Source organism: Oncorhynchus nerka, linkage group LG23, assembly GCF_034236695.1.
Source record: "Oncorhynchus nerka isolate Pitt River linkage group LG23, Oner_Uvic_2.0, whole genome shotgun sequence".
NCBI classification, from domain to species: Eukaryota; Metazoa; Chordata; class Actinopteri; order Salmoniformes; family Salmonidae; genus Oncorhynchus; species Oncorhynchus nerka.
The window spans coordinates 11,001,518-11,021,232 of record NC_088418.1 but is presented as its reverse complement, the minus strand read 5'-3'; the positions used below and the strand labels follow the sequence as shown (position 1 = coordinate 11,021,232).

The following is a 19,715-nucleotide window of genomic DNA, read 5'->3' as shown; positions in this document are numbered from 1 at the left end:
AGGCGTTGTAAGATCTGACATGCGTCAGCAACGTCTGAACAGAGGAACACGACCAGAATCTTCAGTCTCTGTTCAATGTACACCGAAATGCAGAAGAACGTTCAAAACACTAACTTTGTCTTGGATTGGCTATCAGTCAGATTTGGTTCAGTATCATTGTTATTTGATTTATTAATTTTTTGACCAAATATTTCTCTCAAACAACTTTTTTCCCCTCTTGTTACTTCTTAATTAAACTGTCGCACCCTTGTTTATAGGATTTCACCCAAGATCAGTTGAGGTTTGTCACCACGCCATTAGGCATTTACAACAGCCACACAGGTCATGTGCTCCATCCTGATCACCTAATGTAGAGGCATGACTCTCTTTTCTCATCAAAATTTCACATCTGACAAAAAGCTTCCCTGTTGCTTGGCCACTGAACAGCTTTCCCTAGCAGTGCATTACTGTAGAAGAGAAAGAAATAAACTTTAAACACAAATAATCATTGTTCATTGTTTCTGTGTGGTACCTTTGTCTACGACCCAGGTTCACAATACAGCGCTATGTATTTTCTCAATGTGAACTTTTTTTTTTTATTTTTTACCCTTGATCAATATACAATATCATACTCATTGCCCTTAACATTTTATGATCTATAATATGAACATTCCAATAAATTGCAATTCACCATGTAACCATAAGTTTTCCACATTTCAGCTTATAAGAGCATAGGCTTCTTCAGATGCAAAGTTTAGAACTATCCAGACAGAAACGCAATGAATAGAAACGACTGGATTCGGTACTCCACATAACAGGGAATCAAGTCAGGTCTATGTAGTACATTTCTATCCGAATATTCTGTAAATTTCCTCCTGAATAAACTGCATATGTACGCGACATTTCTGTACGAAACACTTGTCCCTGACCCCTGGCTTTTCCAAGGGGGCATTTCGTGAAGCACAATTTAACTTCATGAAATGTTAGCCAGCCACATTAACCTAAACATGCAAAAACAATTGTGTATTTTTCTAGTTCTTAATATCACATATGGGAGTTACATCTGAAAGGGTCATTGAAGTTATCTGGCAAACGCATCGACTGTGCTTAGTGAAACAACCCAGGTTCCAACATAGCGATGCTGAACCCCTGCAGTTTGGTTCACTAGCTAAGGAGTTCCATGTTTCTTTTTGCTTCGCTACAGTATTATACACTGAACGTGGGTGAACCTGACAAGACTGACGCTGTGGATTTCTGAGCGCGAAAGAAAGTGACTTCCTCACCTCTCATTCATCTTTTTATTTTGCCGTTATTTAACTAGGCAAGTCCGTTCAGAACAAGTTCTTATTTACAATGACGTCCTACCCCGGCCCTAACCCGGATGACGCTGGGCCAATTGTGCGCCGCCCTATGGGAGTCCCAATCACGGCCGGTTGTGACACAGCCTGGGAACGAACCAGTGACGCCTCTAGCACCGCCTCTAATGCAGTCCCTTAGGCCACTCGAGACCCAAATACACAACCATCTGCACAGATCAGACTACACAGGATAGGTGAAAGCCTATCAGTAACATCTATTCCATGTTCACCTGTCTAGATCTTTCACATCAGTGGAGGAAAAGGGGACAAGAAGAGGATTTCACTAGACACTATTGAGATGCGCCCTACATGTTGCCTAAGGGTGGACGAGGGAAACAGAACCTTCCATCAGTGCGAGCCTCGTATCACGGCGAGCGGCCCGAGCCACATGCCGATTTTATCTATGATTCTGTGTGAGATCAGGCAGGCTGGGCAGCTGAACAGTGCTGTAGTATAACATGACTGTCGTGGGGGTCAGACAATCCTTTTACACAGACAGATGCAGCACTGACCTGGTCAAGCAATGAAATGTATATCCGACACATGTTCAACTTGTGACGTCTTGCAAAGTGATAGGTTTAATAGCTAGCCGACTGGTTGTAACTTCATCCAGGTTGCAACGTGTGGCAGGTGGAGAACTGTGCACTCTTAACTGCTTGAGGAGACATTGTCGAGTGCGTCCGTGTTAACAAGTCTTAACTGCTGAGCAGAACCGGTGAACAATAGCAGACTGTTTTGAGATGTACACACACGTATAGATTTACAATCCTACAGTACAGTTAGCAGAGAACAACATTTGGAGTCATACTGTAAAATTGCATATTAAGAAAATAAAGCCACGTTTACACCATCGATCTGTGTTTCAGGGAACGATAACTTTTAGATCATCAGACCCCTTCATTTACAATGAGTTAAGGTGCCCACAGCATACTGAGAGATTCGAGTGTCTCGCTCAGACAAGTCTGTCTGCATTACATCTGTAAAAAGAAAACTTCTGACGACGTAGAGGTGAGCACACAAACGCAAACATACAATACAGTCCACAATGTACAATCCAAATAGATGACTCTTTTTCATAACGTCATGAGCGGCACTTTCCAACATGTTTGTTTATTTGGTAACATCGATTTTCAAGTATACACCATATATTGACTCTAAACCGTTTTTTTCCTAGCACATAAAAAAGATGACCGTTGTGTATATACGTTGAGCCAATTGAATGTCTTCAACTTTAGCTGTCTGAAGACGGGAGGATAATCTAGATGTTTTTATGGACATTGAACAGGGTGGCGACAAGTATGTGTGTATTATCGTATTGCACAGAGCGATTGGTTTGGAATCTGGAATTGTTCTCATGGAAACAAACACCTTGTTACTATAGTAACTGAGGGCACGGGATGTCATGCGTCGTGTGTCGCGGTGTACTGATTCTCCCCCCCCCCCCCGTCAGTCCACATACATAGGGGAGATAGGGGAGGCAGGGATCTGGTCCAGGATACGACACACGTAGCTGGCCACGTCCACAAACCGCTCCTCGTACATCAGGATGAACGGGTGTTTCTGAAGGAGACAAACATTTATCTCAGCCACATAGAAACTAGGTCAAGCTTTGCTGTTGACCGCATAGCAGTCAATCCACACACTTACCAGGAGCTCCTTGTACTTGGGCCGTTTTGACTCATCCTTTGTGAGGCTGTAGAACAAGAGAAGAAACAATTGGCAAAGACAACAGAAAGAGCAATGTTGCCTTTTCACCATTCTACCAGAGAGGGAGGAAAAAACCAATGGTGAATCCTCTAGGGTGAGAGTCTAATAGCAATGTCCACTGGAGGGAGTGGTAGACTGCTTTCACCAGAGGTGATACTCACCATAAATTGACAAAGTTGATGAACTTGGGGGAGAACTGCCTGTCTTCAGAGTTGCAGAGCTGCGGCGGCTCGCCCTTCACCACCTGGGTCAGCTGATCAAACACGCTATTCCACTTGGGGTACGGGAATCTGCCGGTGGCCAACTCATACTGAAGACACGCAGAAATGCAATTACTCATTGACTACCACCAACAAGGGTTTAGAAATAGTTAGATTGTGTATTTCTTAGTGTATAAATTGTTATCAATAACAGTGCAGCTAGGTTATAACATAGTAGACCTGTTTTTCCCCATTGGAGGCCATCAAATCAATGTATGAATTAACTGAATTAAATAACTACCAGGGTTATCCCCAAACTCCACACGTCAGATCGGACGTCGTAGCCTTGTCTGGATGCACTGGGATCTATCCTCTCCGGCTGAGCAACAGGAAAAGAACAAACACAACTTTTCCACGATATACTGGACAATTCAGGAACCGAATCCTAGCTTGACATTTTAGTGAGATTTTCGCTTTTTTTTTTTTTTTTACAGACTTACTGCCATGTAGGGTCTGCAGCCTGCGTCTCTGGTCTTGGCTATAGAGTCCACCAGCTGACCGCTGATGCCAAAGTCACATAACTTGATGTTACCGTTACGGTCCATGAGAATGTTGGAAGGTTTGATGTCTGTAAGATCACAAACATACTGACGTTTTAGACTTCATGCATCACACACAGCTGGAATTTGCATAAATATGGCCAAAATTCTAAAAGATGTATCTGACAACTTACCTCTGTGAATTATTTTCAAGTTTTCTTTTAAGTGGTTCAGCGCTTTAACGGTCTGTATAGAAACAAACACATTTCATTACAATCTGTGACCAACAACTGCATTCATATAAATATGTTATAAACAGATTAGAGTCACAGAAAATAAAATAACCACTCACTGCTAATGTAATTTTGCCTAATATTTCCTCTGGAATGACGTCATCTAACGAACAATATACACATTTGTAGAATTTGTCGAATGAGGTAGACATTAGTTCCATACATATCCAACAGTCACCCTAAAGAGAAAGAAATGTCATTATTGATCACAAGTGTTCCACATTGTAACAAAACAACATGTCCTGCCACCACCCAGTCCAGACCAAACATTTGAGAATTACTACTGCCCCAGAACTGAACCTGTCTAATTAGTTATTCTCACCTTTCACCTTTCTCACCTATAACTGGATGCTATATACAGAACTAACATGCACTGTATACACAAAAGTATGTGGACATCCCTTAAAATTAGTGGATTAGGCCATTTCAGCCACACCCGTTGCTGACAGATGTATAAAATCAAGCATAACAGCCATGCAAACTCCATAGACAAACATTGGCAGTAGAATGGCCCATACTGAAGAGCTCAGTGACTTTCAATGTGGCACCGTCATAGGATGCCACTTTTTCAACAAGTCAGTTTGTCAAATTTCTGCCCTGCTAGAGCTGCCCTGGTCAACTGTAAGTGCTGTTATTGTGAAGTGGAAACATCTAGGAGCAACAAAGGCTCAGCCGCAAAGTGGTAGGCCACACATGCTCACAGAATGGGACCGCCGAATGCTAAGGCACGTAAAAATCATCTGTCCTCGGTTGCAACACCCTCTACTGAGTTCCAAACTGCCTCTGGAAGCAATGTCAACACAACTATTCGTCGGGAGCTTCATGAAATGGGATTCCATGGCCAAGCAGCCACACACACACAAGTCTAAGATCACAATGCACAATGCCAAGCTTCACCATTTGGCAGCCCAACGGACAAATCTGGTTTGGCAGATGCCAGGAGAACCTTACCTGCCAAATGCATAGTGCACTGTAAAGATGGTGGAGGAGGAATAATGGTCTGGGGCAGTTCATGGTTCGGGCTAAGCCCCTTAGTTCCAGTGAAGGGAAATCTTAACGCTACATCATACAATGACATTCTATGTGATTCTGCGCTTCCAACTTTGTGGCAACAGTTTGAGGAAGGCCCTTTCCTGTTTCAGCATGACAATGTGCCCATGCACAAAAAGAGGTCCATTACAGAAATGGTTTGTCAAGAATGGTGTGTAAAAATTTGACTGGCCTAAACAGAGCGCTGACCCCACTAATGCCCTTGTGGCTGAATGGAAGCAAGTCCCCGCAGCAATGTTCCAACATCTAGTGGAAAGCCGTCCCAGAAGAGTGGAGGCTGTTATAGCAGCAAAGGGGGGGGACCAACTCCATATTAATGACCATGATTTTGGAATGAGATGTTCGACAAGCAGGTGTCCACATACTTTTGGTCCATTAGTGTATAACATGCAACAATTAACGATTTTACTGAGTTACAGTTTATATAAGGAAATCAGTCAATTGAAATGTTTTCTTTTTTTACCTTTATTTAACTAGGCAAGTCCGTTAAGAACAAATTCTTATTTTCAATGACAACCTGGGAACAGTGGGTTTAACTGCCTTGTTCAGGTGCAGAACGACAGATTTTTACCTTGTCACCTCGGGGATTCAATCTTCCAACCGTTTGGTTACTAGTCCAACGCTCTAACCACTAGGCTACCTGCCACCTGCAAATCAAATTATTAGGCCCTAATCTATGGCTTTCACATGACTGGGCAGGGGCATAGGCCCACCCACTGGGAAGCCAGGCCCGGCCAATCTAAATGAGTTTTTCCCCACAAAAGAGCTTTATCATAGACAGAAATACTCCTCAGTTTCATCAGATGTCCTGGTGGCTGGTCTCAGATGAGCCCGCAGGTGAAGAAACCAGATGTGGAGGTCCTGGGTTGGCATGGTTAAACGTGGTCTGCGGTTGTGACGCAGGTAGGACGTACTACCAAATTCTTCATAAACGACTTGATTGTGGTAAGAAATTAACATTCAATTCTCTGCCAACATTTCTGGTGGTCATTCCTGCAGTCAGCATGCCAATTGCACGCTCCCTCAAAACCTGAGACATCTGTGGCACTGTGTGACAAAACTGCACATTTTAGTGGCCTTTTATTGTCCCCAGCACAAAGTGCAGATCATGCAGTTTAACCAGCTCCTTCACATACCACACCTGTCAGGTGGATGGATTATATTGACAAAGGACAAAGGCTCACTAACAAGGATGTAAACAAATGTATGCACAAAATCTGAGCGAAATAAGATTTTGTGCATATAGAACATTTCTGTGAACTTTTATTTCAGCGCATAAAACATGGGACCAAGACTTTACATGTTGCGTTAATATATATGTTTTTGTTCTGTATAGAAACAGTCACTACTTCTAATATATAATATACAGTCATGTAGGTATTGAAACATGTACTGTAGATATTATATTAACCGATAACACAGTCTCGCTTACACTCCACATTGCCCTCTCTCACCTGGACAAGAGGAACACCTGTGAATGTTGTTCATTGACTCAAGCTCAGCGTTCAACACCATAGTACACTCGAAGCTTGGGACTTAACACCTCCCTCTGCAACTGGATCCTGGACTTTCTGATGGGCCACCCCTAGGTGGTAAGGGTAGGTAACAACACATCTGCCATGCTGATCATCAACACAGGGGCCCCTCAGGGGTGTGTGCTCAGTCCTCTCCTGTACTCCCTGTTCACACATGACTGCATGACCAGGCACGACTCCAACACCATCATTAAGTTTGCTGACGACCCGACAGCGGTAGGACTGATCACTGACGACGATGAGACAGCCTACAGGGAGGAGGTCAGAGATCTGGCTGTGTGGTGTCAGGACTAGAGGTCGAACGATTATGATTTTTCAACACCGATACCGATTATTGGAGGACCAAAAAAGCCAATGCCGATTTAAAAAAAAATATATATATATTTATTTTTTATTTTTTTATGTATTTGTAATAATGACAATTACAACAATACTGAATTAACACTTATTTTAACTAAATATAATACATAAATAAAATCAATTTAGCCTCGTTTAAATAATGCAAAAACAAAGTGTTTGAAGAAGAAAGTAAAAGTGCAATATGTGCTATGTAAGAAAGTTTCAGTACCTTGCTCAGAACATGAGTCTTCAATATCCCAGGTAAGAAGTTTTAGGTTGTAATTATTATAGGACTATTTCCCTCTATACCATTTTTATTTCATTAACCTTTGACTATTGGATGTTCTTATAGGCACTTTAGTATTGCCAGCTTCCATCCCTCTCCTCGCCGCTACCTGGGCTCGAACCAGGAACACATTGACAACAGCCACCCTCGAAGCAGCTTTACCCATGCAGAGCAAGGGGAACAACTACTCCAAGTCTCAGAGCGAGTGACGTTTGAAACGCTATTAGCGCGCACCCTGTTAACTAGCTAGCCATTTCACATCGGTTACACCAGCCTAATCTCGGGAGTTGATAGGCTTGAAGTCATAAACAGCGCAATGCTTGAAGCACAGCGAAGAGCTGCTGGCAAAACGCACGAAAGTTCTGTTTGAATGAATGCTTACGAGCCTGCTGGTGCCTACCATCGCTCAGTCAGATGGTAGACTTAATTATAACATAATAACACACAGAAATACGAGCCTTAGGTCATTAATATGTTTGAATCCGGAAACTATCATTTCGAAAACAAACATTTATTCTTTCAGTGAAATACGGAACCGTTCCGTTTTTTTATAAGATAAGTTTAATGCCAACTAGCAACTTACCTTGGCTTCTTCCTGCATTTGTGTAACATGCATGCTCCTCGTGAGGCAGGTGGTTAGAGCGTTGGACTAGTAACCGTAAGGTTGCAAGATTGAATCCCTGAGCTGACAAGGTAAAAATCTGTCGTTCTGCCCCTGAAAAAGGCAGTTAACCCACTGTTCCTAGGCCGTCATTGAAAATAAGAATGTGTTCTTAACTGACTTGCCTAGTTAAATAAAGGTAAAAGAAATAAAAAAAATAATAGGCTATATCGGGGGCGTCCAAAAATACAGATTTCCGATTGTTATGAAAACATTCCGATTAATCGGTCGACCTCTAGCCAGGACAACAACCTTTCCCTCAACGTCAGCAAGACAAAGGAGTTGAACGTGGACTACAGGAGACTGATGGCAGAGCACGCACCCATTCACATTGATGGGGCTGTAGTGGAGCAGGTCGAGAGCTTCAAGTTAATCGGTCTCCAAATCACTAAGGAATTAACACCAACACAGTCGTGAAGAAGACACAACAATGCCTCAGGAAGCAAAATAAATATTTGGCATAGGCCTTCAGATCCTCAAAAAGTACTACAGCTGCACCATTGAGAGAATCTTGAATGTCTGCATCCCCACTTGGTACGGCAACTGTTCGGTATCTGACCACAAGGTGCTACAGAGGGTAGTGCGTACGAGCTCCCCGCATTCAAGGAGCTCTGTACCAGACATGTCAGAGGAAGGCCCTAAAAATTGTCAAAGACCTCAGCCACCCAAGTCCTAGACTGTTCTCTCTGCTACCGCACAGCAAGCAGTACCGATGCACCAAGTCTGGAACCAATAGGACCAGGAACAGCTTCAAATAGCTACCCGGACTATCTGCATTGAACCCCATTTGCACGAACTCTTTAGACTCATCACATACGCTGTGGCTAATCTATCCTGCCTAGTCACTTTATCCCTCCCTATATGTACTCATCTACTTCAATTACCTCGTACCCCTGACCATCAACTCAGTACTGATAACCCATGTATATAGCCAAGTTATTGTTACTCATTGTGTATTTATTCCTTGTCTTATTAACAAGGGAAAGGACCCATCAGTAAGCATTAGTGTTAGTCCATACCTGTCGTTTACCAATCATGTGACAAATCAAATGTGATTTGAAAAGTCTCACCTCTCTGAAGAGAGCTCCGTAGAACTGAACGATGTAGAGACAGTCACTACTCCTCATCACCACGTCTAGATCCATCAGCAGCTGCTTCTGCTCCTTCTCATCCACCGTGGAGCGGATCCTCTGAGGAGGAGGGGGGGGCAGAGATGACAACAGGTGTTCAGCAGAAATAGAGGAAACGATTAACAGCTCAGAGATCAGTTTTATAGTCCTAGTCGTCACCCGATGAAGACCATTAAAAACCCTGTTGTATCTCTAGGTCTACCATCCACCAAGAACCAAGACAATATTTCACCAGGTCTCGTACTTATTATGCACCATCCTTGAGATGCACACATTTTTCTCCCCAGTGTCGTGATATCCAATTGTGATCCACTACAATCTTGCCTCATCGCTGCAACTCCCCAACGGGATTGGGAGAGGCGAAAGTCGGTGTTATGCTTCCCCGAAACATGACCCGCTGAACCGTGCTCCTTAACACCCGCCCGCTTAACCCGGATCAATCTGATTTACGAGGTGCGTAGACTACAGTATATCAATGTTAGTATTCAACTTGGAACGTCTCAGTCAGTGAGGATGAGAGCAGCTGGTGTGGTCACCTTGACGGCCATGATCTGTCCACTGGGTTTGTGCTGCATCTGGTTGACGGAGCCGTAGGCCCCGCGGCCAATCTCCCCCAGGTCCCTCAGGTCCTCGGCCGTGAAGTCGCAGGCCTTCTCCGTAGAAATCTTCAGCTTCCCCGACGACTCGATACTGTGTGTCCTCATACGCTCTCTGTAGGGGGAGGGAGAGGAGGAAGAGCAGGGAGGGATGAAGAAGAGAGGAAAGAGATTGTGGGGAAGGACGAAGACGGGGTGAGAGAGGGAGGAGGTGGAAAGAGGAATTGAGAGGAAAAAGAGGAAACAGAGAGAATGAAGAAGAGAGTGTTTTGGGGCAGAAGGGAGCATCATATGATGCACAAGGAAGTGATTTCTAACCCACCTCGTTCCTTTACAATCATAACGTCTTGGTTTCTTCCTCAATAGCAGAGCACACTGAAGAAGAGACTGAAGATACTAACTAATCATGCAGCCATTTTGCTGTATTCTCAGAGCCGTCTTAAACACTATTCCTTCACACAGGCAGTACCCTACAGACCGTGTTAAGATGTTTCTCTACAACAATAAAACCAAACAGAAATACATAACCTGTTAGAAAGCTAAGGACTATCAGGTCTCTAAATGGGCATTTCTGATCCTCTCTCCACAGCACTTACATGTGTGGGTTCTGGAAGGAAGGGGCAGTTGAAGGTGAGGGGTTGAGGGGCAACCTGGTAGCTGGCTTCACTGAAGGGTTGGCGAAGTTCAGCTTCAGGGCTTTACGTTTACCTGGCAGAGAGGGAAACAGTTTGTACACAACATATGCTGGTTAGGGAATAAGGGAAACCGGGTGATGCTACATTGGTGAATGGGACATATAGTTATGATTCTATGGGGATGGAACCGAATAGGATGTAAGAGCATGGAATAAGTATATTTCACAATATGAAATAGTTTTCAGGACTGTATCATAAAGTGAGACCAATAACCATATTTCCATCAACAGTTTTCACAAGAGTAAACTTAAAAGTCTTTTTTTTAATCATGAGAGATGGGATGGAAACAGGAAGTTTCGGGTATAATTTAATAAATTTGTTCGTTTGACACGGTGGTATTATTTTGTGTCGGTAAAATTTGTTATGTAAGAAATGGCGATGGAAACTCCTTAATGCACAAACATTGATATAAACACCATCATATCAAAGTAAACTTGGAATCACGTGATGATATGATGTGGTCGTCCCACTACGACTCAGGTAACCATGCAGTTTATTAGGCTACAGATGAACTAACTTATGAACTGCACAGGGTGATGAAAGCGCACGGTGATCTTGATGCTCCAATAAATATTGAGGGTTTGATTCTGGTGACATTATTATCGACGCTCGAGTTCCTCTTGACAGTCTTATCCATAATAATCTCAGTATGTAGACTAGCCTACGCACACGTGCCAAGACCATTTGCTATTTACCGTAACAGTTTGTGACAAAACTATTGGTAGAATTGAAAAAGTGTTGGAAACGTTTATTCAGTACACGAAAACTCACGCACTGATTTCTTTTCTGCAACAAGTTCCCACCACTAGTGGGAAAATTCACATTTTCTTTATGCGGATTTAAGAATATTCACATGAAAATCTCTCACTAACTTGATGGAAACCTAGCTATTGAGAACCATTTCAATAAAAACTAGTAAGCCACAAACTCCACTAAGTCATGTAACCAGAAGTCTCTGACAAAGTTGAGTTTCAGTGCAAATGAAAGTACCAGTGATGTTTTGGGAGACTGGAAATAATTATTATAGCTACAGATCGTTCGGAAAGTATTCAGACCCGTTGACATTTTCCACATTCTGTTAGTTTACGGCCTTATTCTAAAATGGATTAAAAATTTAATTTTCCTCATCAATCGACAAACAATACCACAATGACAAAGCAAAAACAGTTTAGACATTTTTGCAAATGTATTAAAAAGTTTATATTAAAAAAACAAACACAGATTTACATAAGTATTCAGACCCTTTACTCTGTACTTTGTTGAAGCACCTTTGGCAGCGATTACAGCCGAGTCTTCTTGGGTATGACACTACAAGCTTGGCACACCTGTATTTGGGGAGTTTCTCCCATTCGTCTCTGCAGATCCTCTCAAGCTCTGTCAGGTTGAATGGGGAGTGTCGCTTCCGTTATTTTCAGGTGTCTCCAGAGATGTTAGAGCGGGTTCAAGTCCGGGCTCTGGCTGGGCCACTCAAGGACATTCAGAGACTTGTCTCGAAGCTACTGCAGTGTTGTCTTGGCTGTGTGCTTAGGGTCATTGTCCTGTTGGAAGGTGAACCTTCGCCCCAGTCTGAGGTCCTGAGCGCTCTGGAGCAGGTTTTCATCAAGGATCTCTGTACTTTCTCCGTGCATCTTTCTCTCGACCCTGATTTATTCTCTCAGTCCCTGCCACTGAAAAACATCCCCACAGCATAATGCTGCCACCACCATGCTTCACAATAGGGATGGTGCCAGGTTTCCTCCAGATGTGGCGCTTGGCATTCAGGCCAAAGAGTTCAATCTTGGTTTCATCAAACCAGAGAATCTTGTTCTTCCCCTGGGTGGCCAGCTCAAGGAAGAGTCTTGGTGGTTCCAAACTTCTTCCATTTAAGAATGATGGAGGCCACTGTGTTCTTGGGGACCTTCAATGCTGCAGACATTTTTTGGTACCCTTCGCCAGATCTCTGCCTTAACACAATCCTGTCTCGGAGCTCTACGGACAATTCCTTCGACCTTATGGCTTGGTTTTTGCTCTGACATGCACTGTCAACTGTGGGACCTTATATAAACAGGTGTGTGCCTTTCCAAATCATGTCCAATCAATTGAATTTACCACAGGTGGACTCCAAGTAGGGTTAGGGTTAACTGCCTAGGAACGGTGGGTTAACTGCCTAGGAACGGTGGGTTAACTGCCTAGGAATGGTGGGTAAACTGCCTAGGAACGGTGGGTAAACTGCCTAGGAACGGTGGGTTAACTGCCTAGGAACGGTGGGTTAACTGCCTAGGAACGGTGGGTTAACTGCCTAGGAACGGTGGGTTAACTGCCTAGGAACAGTGGGTTAACTGCCTAGGAACAGTGGGTTAACTGCCTAGGAACAGTGGGTTAACTGCCTAGGAACGGTGGGTTAACTGCCTTGTTCAGGGGCAGAACGACAGATGTGTAACTTGTCAGCTCGGGGATTCGATCTTGCAACCTTTCTGGTTACTAGTCCAACGCTCTAACTACCTTCCGCCCCACAATATCAACTATTCCGCACTAGCATAGTAGATATCTGTTGACTCTTTAAGAAGTGCTCCATTTGACTATCATGGTCTTGTATCAGGGTTATATGTCACATAATAACTGTTAAATACTCCACTAGATGATAATGTTGAGGATGAGATGGGAAAGTGTCGAGGTCTTATTGGACAGTGAACAGTGGCCTACAGGGCCAAATCAGAGGTGCAGTACTGGTTGTCCCTTTAACCATATACCCAGGTGGAAATAGGTCCTCGTGAAAAAATAAAGGAGAGAGCAACACACTCTAGGAGCTCAGATACAGTCATTTAATAACCAACGTTTGGACAGACAAACTGTCTTCATCGGGGTATAATGACAAACACTGAGAGTCACTAGTTTATATAGTGTCAAAGGACACACACAGGTGTCTGTAATCATGGCCGGGTGTGGCTTGATATCATTGGTTAATTTACCGGTACAGCCATATTTCTGTCGAAATCAGATTGTTTTTCTGCTCATTCTTTTGATTCGACAGAATTGGCAGTAGGGCAGACTGTTTTTCAAGGGAAGCGGGTGACAACTATCAGCCCTCAACAAACTGTTAGGATCAGTAGGTTTCCTGTAAAGATCAGTGTATAGAACATTATCCTCACACAAAATCAGACGATCAAGGAAACCGATTTGACGTGTGTCAGATTGCATAGTAAATCTCAGATGCTCAGAATAAGAGATAAGACAAGCATGGAATGCCTGGAGTTGTTTTGCAGTACCCCAACTAGTGGTCCCTTTAATTAACCATTATGCCCAGGTGAAAATGGGTCATCACCCAAACCAACGCTCCACCATGGATTAGATTAATCAACATAGAACAGTGGACAGACAGCCCACTAGCAGATAATCACACAGACTGCATCTCAATAGTCTAGAGTGGCTTCCACTCCTTGTCTCCTCTCCTTTGCGGCTCTGACAACACATACTAAGTTAACTTCTCTAGGGTAGGGGGCAGCATTTGGAATTTTGGATGAAAAGCATGCCTAAATTAAACTGCCTTTTACTCAGGCCCAGAAGATAGCATATGCATATAGTTAGTTGATTTGGATAGAAAACACCCTAAAGTTTCCAGAACTGTTAAAATAATGTCTGTGAGTATAACATAACTGATTTGGCAGGTGAAAACCTGAGAAAAATTCATTCAGGAAGTAGGATTATTTTTTGTTGTTGTAGTTTTCTGTTCAATGCCATTACAGTATCCATTGACTTAGGACTCAAATTGCAGTTCCTATGCCTTCCACTAGATGTCAACAGTCTTTACAAATGGTTTCAGGCTTGTATTCTGAAAAATGAGGGAGTAAGAGCAGTCTGAATGAGTGGATCCTGCCGTGTCACAGAGCTCTTTCATGCACGCGACCGAGAGAGTACCTTTCTTGTTTACCTTTTATATTGACGACGTTATTGTCCGGTTTAAATATTATCGATTATTTAGACTAAAAGCAACCTGAGGATTGAATATAAACATCGTTTGACATGTTTCTATGAACTTTACGGATACAATTTGGATTTTTTTTGTCTGCCTGTTGTGACTGCGTTTGAGCCTGTGGATTACTGAAGAAAACGTGCGAACAAAACGGAGGTTTTCAGATATAAAGAGAGACTTTATCGAACAAAAGGAACATTTATTGAATAAATTGTCTTCTGAGTGCAAACATATGAAGATCATTAAAGTTAAGTGATTAATTTTATCTCTATTTCTGACTTGTGTAACTCTTCTACTTGGCTGGTTACTCTTTGTAATGATTTGTCTGCTGGGCTATGTTCTCAAAATATTGTAAGGTATGATTTCACGGGAAAGCATTTTTGAAATCTGACACAGTGGTTGGATTCACAAGAAGTTAATCTTTAAACCTATGTAAAATAGTTCTGTATTTGTATTTCTGTATTTGAATTTGGCGCTCTGCAATCTCACTGGATGTTGGCCAGGTGGGACACTTCCCACATACCCTAGAGAGGTTAAATAGATACGGTCCGACACCAACCAAATATTTGCTTTTGCCTGTCCAGTCAATGCAGAAGGATGAAAGCAGACAGGGAGAGGAAGCCACTTCCAAATATTGAGATGCACCCACAGAGAGAGAGAGGGTTGGTGTGCTACGAGAGTGTGTTAGTGGGTATAATTTGTGAAACGTTCTGGAATCTGTTCCAAAAACTTACATAAATAACCAGGTTGTATAGCGGCAGAATTAAATCCCGGGTAGGGAGTGGGCTATTTCATAAAGTTTTTAACTCACCACGTTAATTCCGAAAAATGTCTGTCCTCAATCTGGTAGCCTATGGACAAATATTAAGAATAAGCTAGGTGGTGAGTTGATGGCTATTCGGCAGCTAGTTAGCTAGGTGGTGAGTTGATGGCTATTCGGCAGCTAGTTAGCTAGGTGAATTGATCAGGCAACTTTGTATGCGTTGTTTATTGGCAACTTTGTACTTTACGAAGTTTTTGGAACAGATTCCTGTTGGAATGTTCCACAAATTATACCCACCCTATCTGAAACCCTAAAAGAGAGAGAGAGGGGAGAGGGAGAGAGGAGATATCCTCCTGTTGTCTGGTCATTATATAACCTGGATGGAAGTCATCAATGCACTATGACTGTGCAACTCTGGCTTTCAAGGGCAAGTGAGAGCTGGTTATGTTATTTATGCTACCCTACACATATTTGGCCGTCTAAGATTTTGGGCCTCACATATACAATAATTTATTTTCAGTAGCTATGGAATGGTGGCAAACTTGTAACATGGAACCCATACTAATTCATGAAAACACAACGTAATACAGAATGAGGAAATCAAACACAAAAGAGAAATGGGGAGCAGAAAACAATGGTGAATCATATTCCATCACATGAACCAAGTAATATTCTACTGAAATCCTATAAATAAAGATAAATAGTACCTGTTTCGTTTTGACACCTCCAGCACGTGTTGCTTTCTGAAATATTGAAAAAATAAAAGATTTGAACTTGGACAATTCCCGACAGACACACACGAAGTACATAGTAGATAGCTACATAATACGATGTCACTCAAAATATAGCACTGACAGTTAACATTTCAATGCCAATTATGTCCCATAGTTTAAAAAAGTAAAATATATATTAGAAAACAAAGTAATTGAATCGTTATTATCTACAAATAGTGTAATTAATTTAGTAACAATACAGTAATAAATACGTAGGTTTCTCAATCTGGTAGTAGGCCTTGGGTTGAGTTGTGCATGTAGCAGCTAACATCGGTTGATGTAAACTCAATTGCAGTGGAACGTCTGTAACTGCAACGCAACACTTTTCAGTTGGTGCGTTTACATATCAGCGGTTGTAACATTGTTACAGTACACCTCGCAGAAAAACACAATGTTGCAACAAATTGCCGACGCGCTACATTTAGCACAATATATAGTTAGCTACACTGCATCTCTGCTATGTAGCTTAGCCTCGGGGCAATGGTAGTTAGGCTAGCCAAGTCATGTTTTTCAACAGCTAACGTTTAATAGCTCTGATCAACTTGAAAATAGACATTTATGGCATCTGGTCTAACCTTGCATGCTGCTGACGGTGGTCATGTGTTGTGTTTGCGGGTGATGGTGGTGCGAGGTGGATCCTGCAATGTTGCTGTTTCCGCTGGAGGTTGTTGAGTTGCTGCTGGAACTGGGAGTCGCCATTGTTGTGTTCGATTCCAGCAGCACGGAGGCTGCGATGCAGGCAGAGCAAACTTCTCCCTCTCTCTCTCTCTCTTTCCACACGGGACACTGCGCCAGAGAACGCAGCACAGCATAGACGGCCACGTCTATGGACGTCCCGGGCCCAGTCACGGAAGTCTGTGCGTAACAAGTTACGCCAGAAAGGGTAGGGGTTTCCATTGGGCTGGTATGGGACGCCAAGCTTTAACTTTGGGCACCGCACGTACTGTGGAGGCTACTGGAGCAACCATTTTTGAGGATTCTAGTTGATATGGCTAGAGGGAAGGCTATGTACATAAATACTTTATTGAATGGGGGTAATGGAGACATAAGGTTGGCCCAGCAGTAGAGGGGTTGTAAGTAGGCCAATGCGTGAGCAGAGGCGGACTGGCCATCTGGCATTTCGGGGCAAATGTCAGATGGGCTGGCCCATTTGTAGCACCTAGGGCCAGTCTAACAATTTGTTGTTGTTGTTGCAGGGTAGCCTAGTGGTTAGAGTGTTGGACTAGTAACTGAAAGGTTGCAAGTTCAAATCCCCAAGCTGACAAGGTACAAATCTGTCATTGTGCCCCTGAACAGGCAGTTAACCCACTGTTCCTAGGCCGTCATTGAAAATAAGATTTTGTTCTTAACTGACTTGCCTAGTTAAATAAAGGTTAAAAAAATAAAAATCAGATGTTATTGCGAGTATAGTGAAATGCTTGTGCTTCTTAAATAAAAAAAAAAAATCCTTTATTTAACCAGGTAGGCTAGTTGAGAACAAGTTCTCATTTACAACTGCGACCTGGCCAAGATAAAGCGACACAAACAACAACACAGAGTTACACATGGAATAAAGAAAACATAGTCAATAATACAGTAGAACAAATGAAAACAAAAGGTCTATCTATATACAGTGAGTGCAAATGAGGTAACATAAGGGAGTTAATAAGGCAATACATAGGCCATGGTGGCGAAGTAATTACAATATAGCAATTAAACACTGGAATGGTAGATGTGCAGAAGATGAATGTGCAAGTAGAGATACTGGGGTGCAAAGAAGCAAGATAAATAAATACTGTATGCCGGTGAGGTAGGTAGATAGATGGCTGTTTACTAGCTCCCACAGTGCAGTAATATCTAACAAGTGATATCTAACAGTTTCACAACATATTTTTTTATTTAAAAGAATATATATATTATTATTTATTTCACCTTTATTTAACCAGGTAGGCCCGTTGAGAACAAGTTCTCATTTACAACTACGACCTGGCCAAGATAAAGCAAAGCAGTGTGACACAGACAACAACATAGAGTTACACATGGAATAAACAAACGTACAGTCAATAACACAATAGAAAAAATCTATGCACAGTGTGTGCAAATGTAGAGAGGTAAGGCCATAGAGGTGAAATAAATACAATTTAGCATTAACACGAGTGATAGATGTGCAGATGATGATGTGCAAGTAGAGATACTGGGGTGCAAAAGAGCAAGAGGATAAGTAACAATATGGGGAGGAGGTAGTTTTGTGTGCTATTTACAGATTGGCTGTGTACAGGTACAGTGATCGGTAAGCTGCTCTGACAGCTGATGCTTAAAGTTAGAGAGGGAGATATAAGACTCCAGCTTCAGTGATTTTTGCAATTCGTTCCAGTCATTGGCAGCAGAGAAATGGAAAGAAAGGCGGCCAAAGGAAGTGTTGGCTTTGGGGATGACCAGTGAAATATACCTGCTGGAGAGCGTGCTAATGTGAGTTTGGAAGGAGAGTTTACAGTCTAACCAGACACCTAGGTATTTGTAGTTGTCCACGTATTCTAAGTCAGAACCGTCCAGAGTAGTGATGCTAGCCAGACGGGAGGGTGAGGGCAGCAATCGGTTGAAGAGCATGCACTTAGTTTTACTAGCATTTAAAAGCAGTTGGCACAGAATGAGTGTTGTATGGCATTGAAGCTCATTTGGAGGTTTGTTAGCACAGTGTCCAAAGAAGGGCCAGATATATACAGAATGGTGTCGTCTTCATAGAGGAAAATAACAGTAGCGAGGCTATATACAGTAGCAAGGCTATATACAGTAGCGAGGCTATATACAGTAGTGAGGCTATATACAGTAGCGAGGCTATATACAGTAGCGAGGCTATATACAGTAGTGAGGCTATATACAATAGCAAGGCTATATACAGTAGCGAGGCTATATACAGTAGCGAGGCTATATAGAGTAGTGAGGCTACATACAGACGGTTAGTCGGGCTGAGATGGGTGATGCAATATTTACACACAATTAAAGTGACTAAGATACTGTAGAGTACAGAGATACCGTAGAGTATAGAGTACAGTTTATACATATGAGATGGGTGATGCAATATGTAAACACAATTTAAGATAACGTAGAATAGTGTAGAGTGCAGTTTATACATATGAGATGAGTAATGCTAAATACGGAGACATTATTAAAGTGGCTAGTGTTTCATTTCCTTAAAGTGGCCAGTGATTCCTAATCTGTGTCTATAGGCAGCCGCCTCTGATGTGCTTGTGATGGCTGGTTAGTAGTCCAATGGCCTTGAGATAGAAGCTGTTTTTCAGTCTCTTGGTCCCAGCTTTCATGCACCTGTACTGACCTCGCCTTCTGGATGATATCGGGGTGAACAGGCAGTGGCTCAGGTGGTTGTTGTCCTTGATGATCCTTTTGGCCTTCCTGTGACATCGGGTGCTGTAGGTGTCCAGGAGGGCGGTAAGTTTGCCCTCAGTAATGCGTTGTGCAAACCGCACCACCCTCTGGAAGGCTTTGCGGTTGTGGGCAGTGCAGTTGCCGTACCAGGCGGTGATTCAGCCCGACAGGATGCTCTCAATTGCGCATCTGTAAAAATGTGTGAGGGTTTTAGGTGTTAAGCAAAATTTCTTCAGCCTTTTGAGGTTGAAGAGGTGCTATTGCCCCTGTCTGTGTGGGTGGACCATTTCAGTTTGTTAGTGATGTGTACGCCGAAGAACTTGAAGCATTCCACCTTCTCCACCACGGCCCAGTTGATGTGGATAGGTGGGTGCTCCCTCTGCTGTTTCCTGAAGTCCACAATCATCTCCTTAGTTTTGTTGACGTTGAGGGAGACGTTATTTTCCTGGCACCACACTCCCAGAGCCCTCACCTCCTCCCTGTAGGCTGTCTCATCGTT

General features: G+C 42.8%; 1 protein-coding gene across 1 annotated transcript; it reads right to left on the bottom strand.

The window, feature by feature from the left end:
* Positions 1–2,421: 2,421 nt before the first annotated feature.
* On the bottom strand, positions 2,422–16,699 carry LOC115106306 (dual specificity mitogen-activated protein kinase kinase 4-like). Its single transcript, XM_029628904.2, has 12 exons — positions 16,429–16,699; positions 15,788–15,823; positions 10,270–10,381; positions 9,614–9,788; positions 9,018–9,137; positions 4,136–4,255; positions 3,978–4,029; positions 3,745–3,872; positions 3,546–3,623; positions 3,206–3,354; positions 2,985–3,030; positions 2,422–2,897 (listed from the first exon to the last, which is right to left on the bottom strand). The coding sequence occupies exons 1-12, from the start codon at positions 16,550–16,552 to the stop codon at positions 2,784–2,786; spliced, it is 1,254 nt and encodes a 417-aa protein (XP_029484764.1). The 5' UTR covers positions 16,553–16,699; the 3' UTR covers positions 2,422–2,783.
* Between the last annotated feature and the right edge of the window lie 3,016 nt (positions 16,700–19,715).

Excerpts from the sequence above, each read along its gene's own strand:
- LOC115106306 (XM_029628904.2), bottom strand. The coding sequence starts at position 16,552 with ATGGCGACTCCCAGTTCCAGCAGCAACTCAACAACCTCCAGCGGAAAC. Across the intron at positions 9,789-10,269 it reads TCCTTCCAGAACCCACACAT|AGAGCGTATGAGGACACACA; the intron begins GTAAGTGCTGTG and ends CTCCCCCTACAG. Across the intron at positions 9,138-9,613 it reads GACAGATCATGGCCGTCAAG|AGGATCCGCTCCACGGTGGA; the intron begins GTGACCACACCA and ends CCTCCTCCTCAG.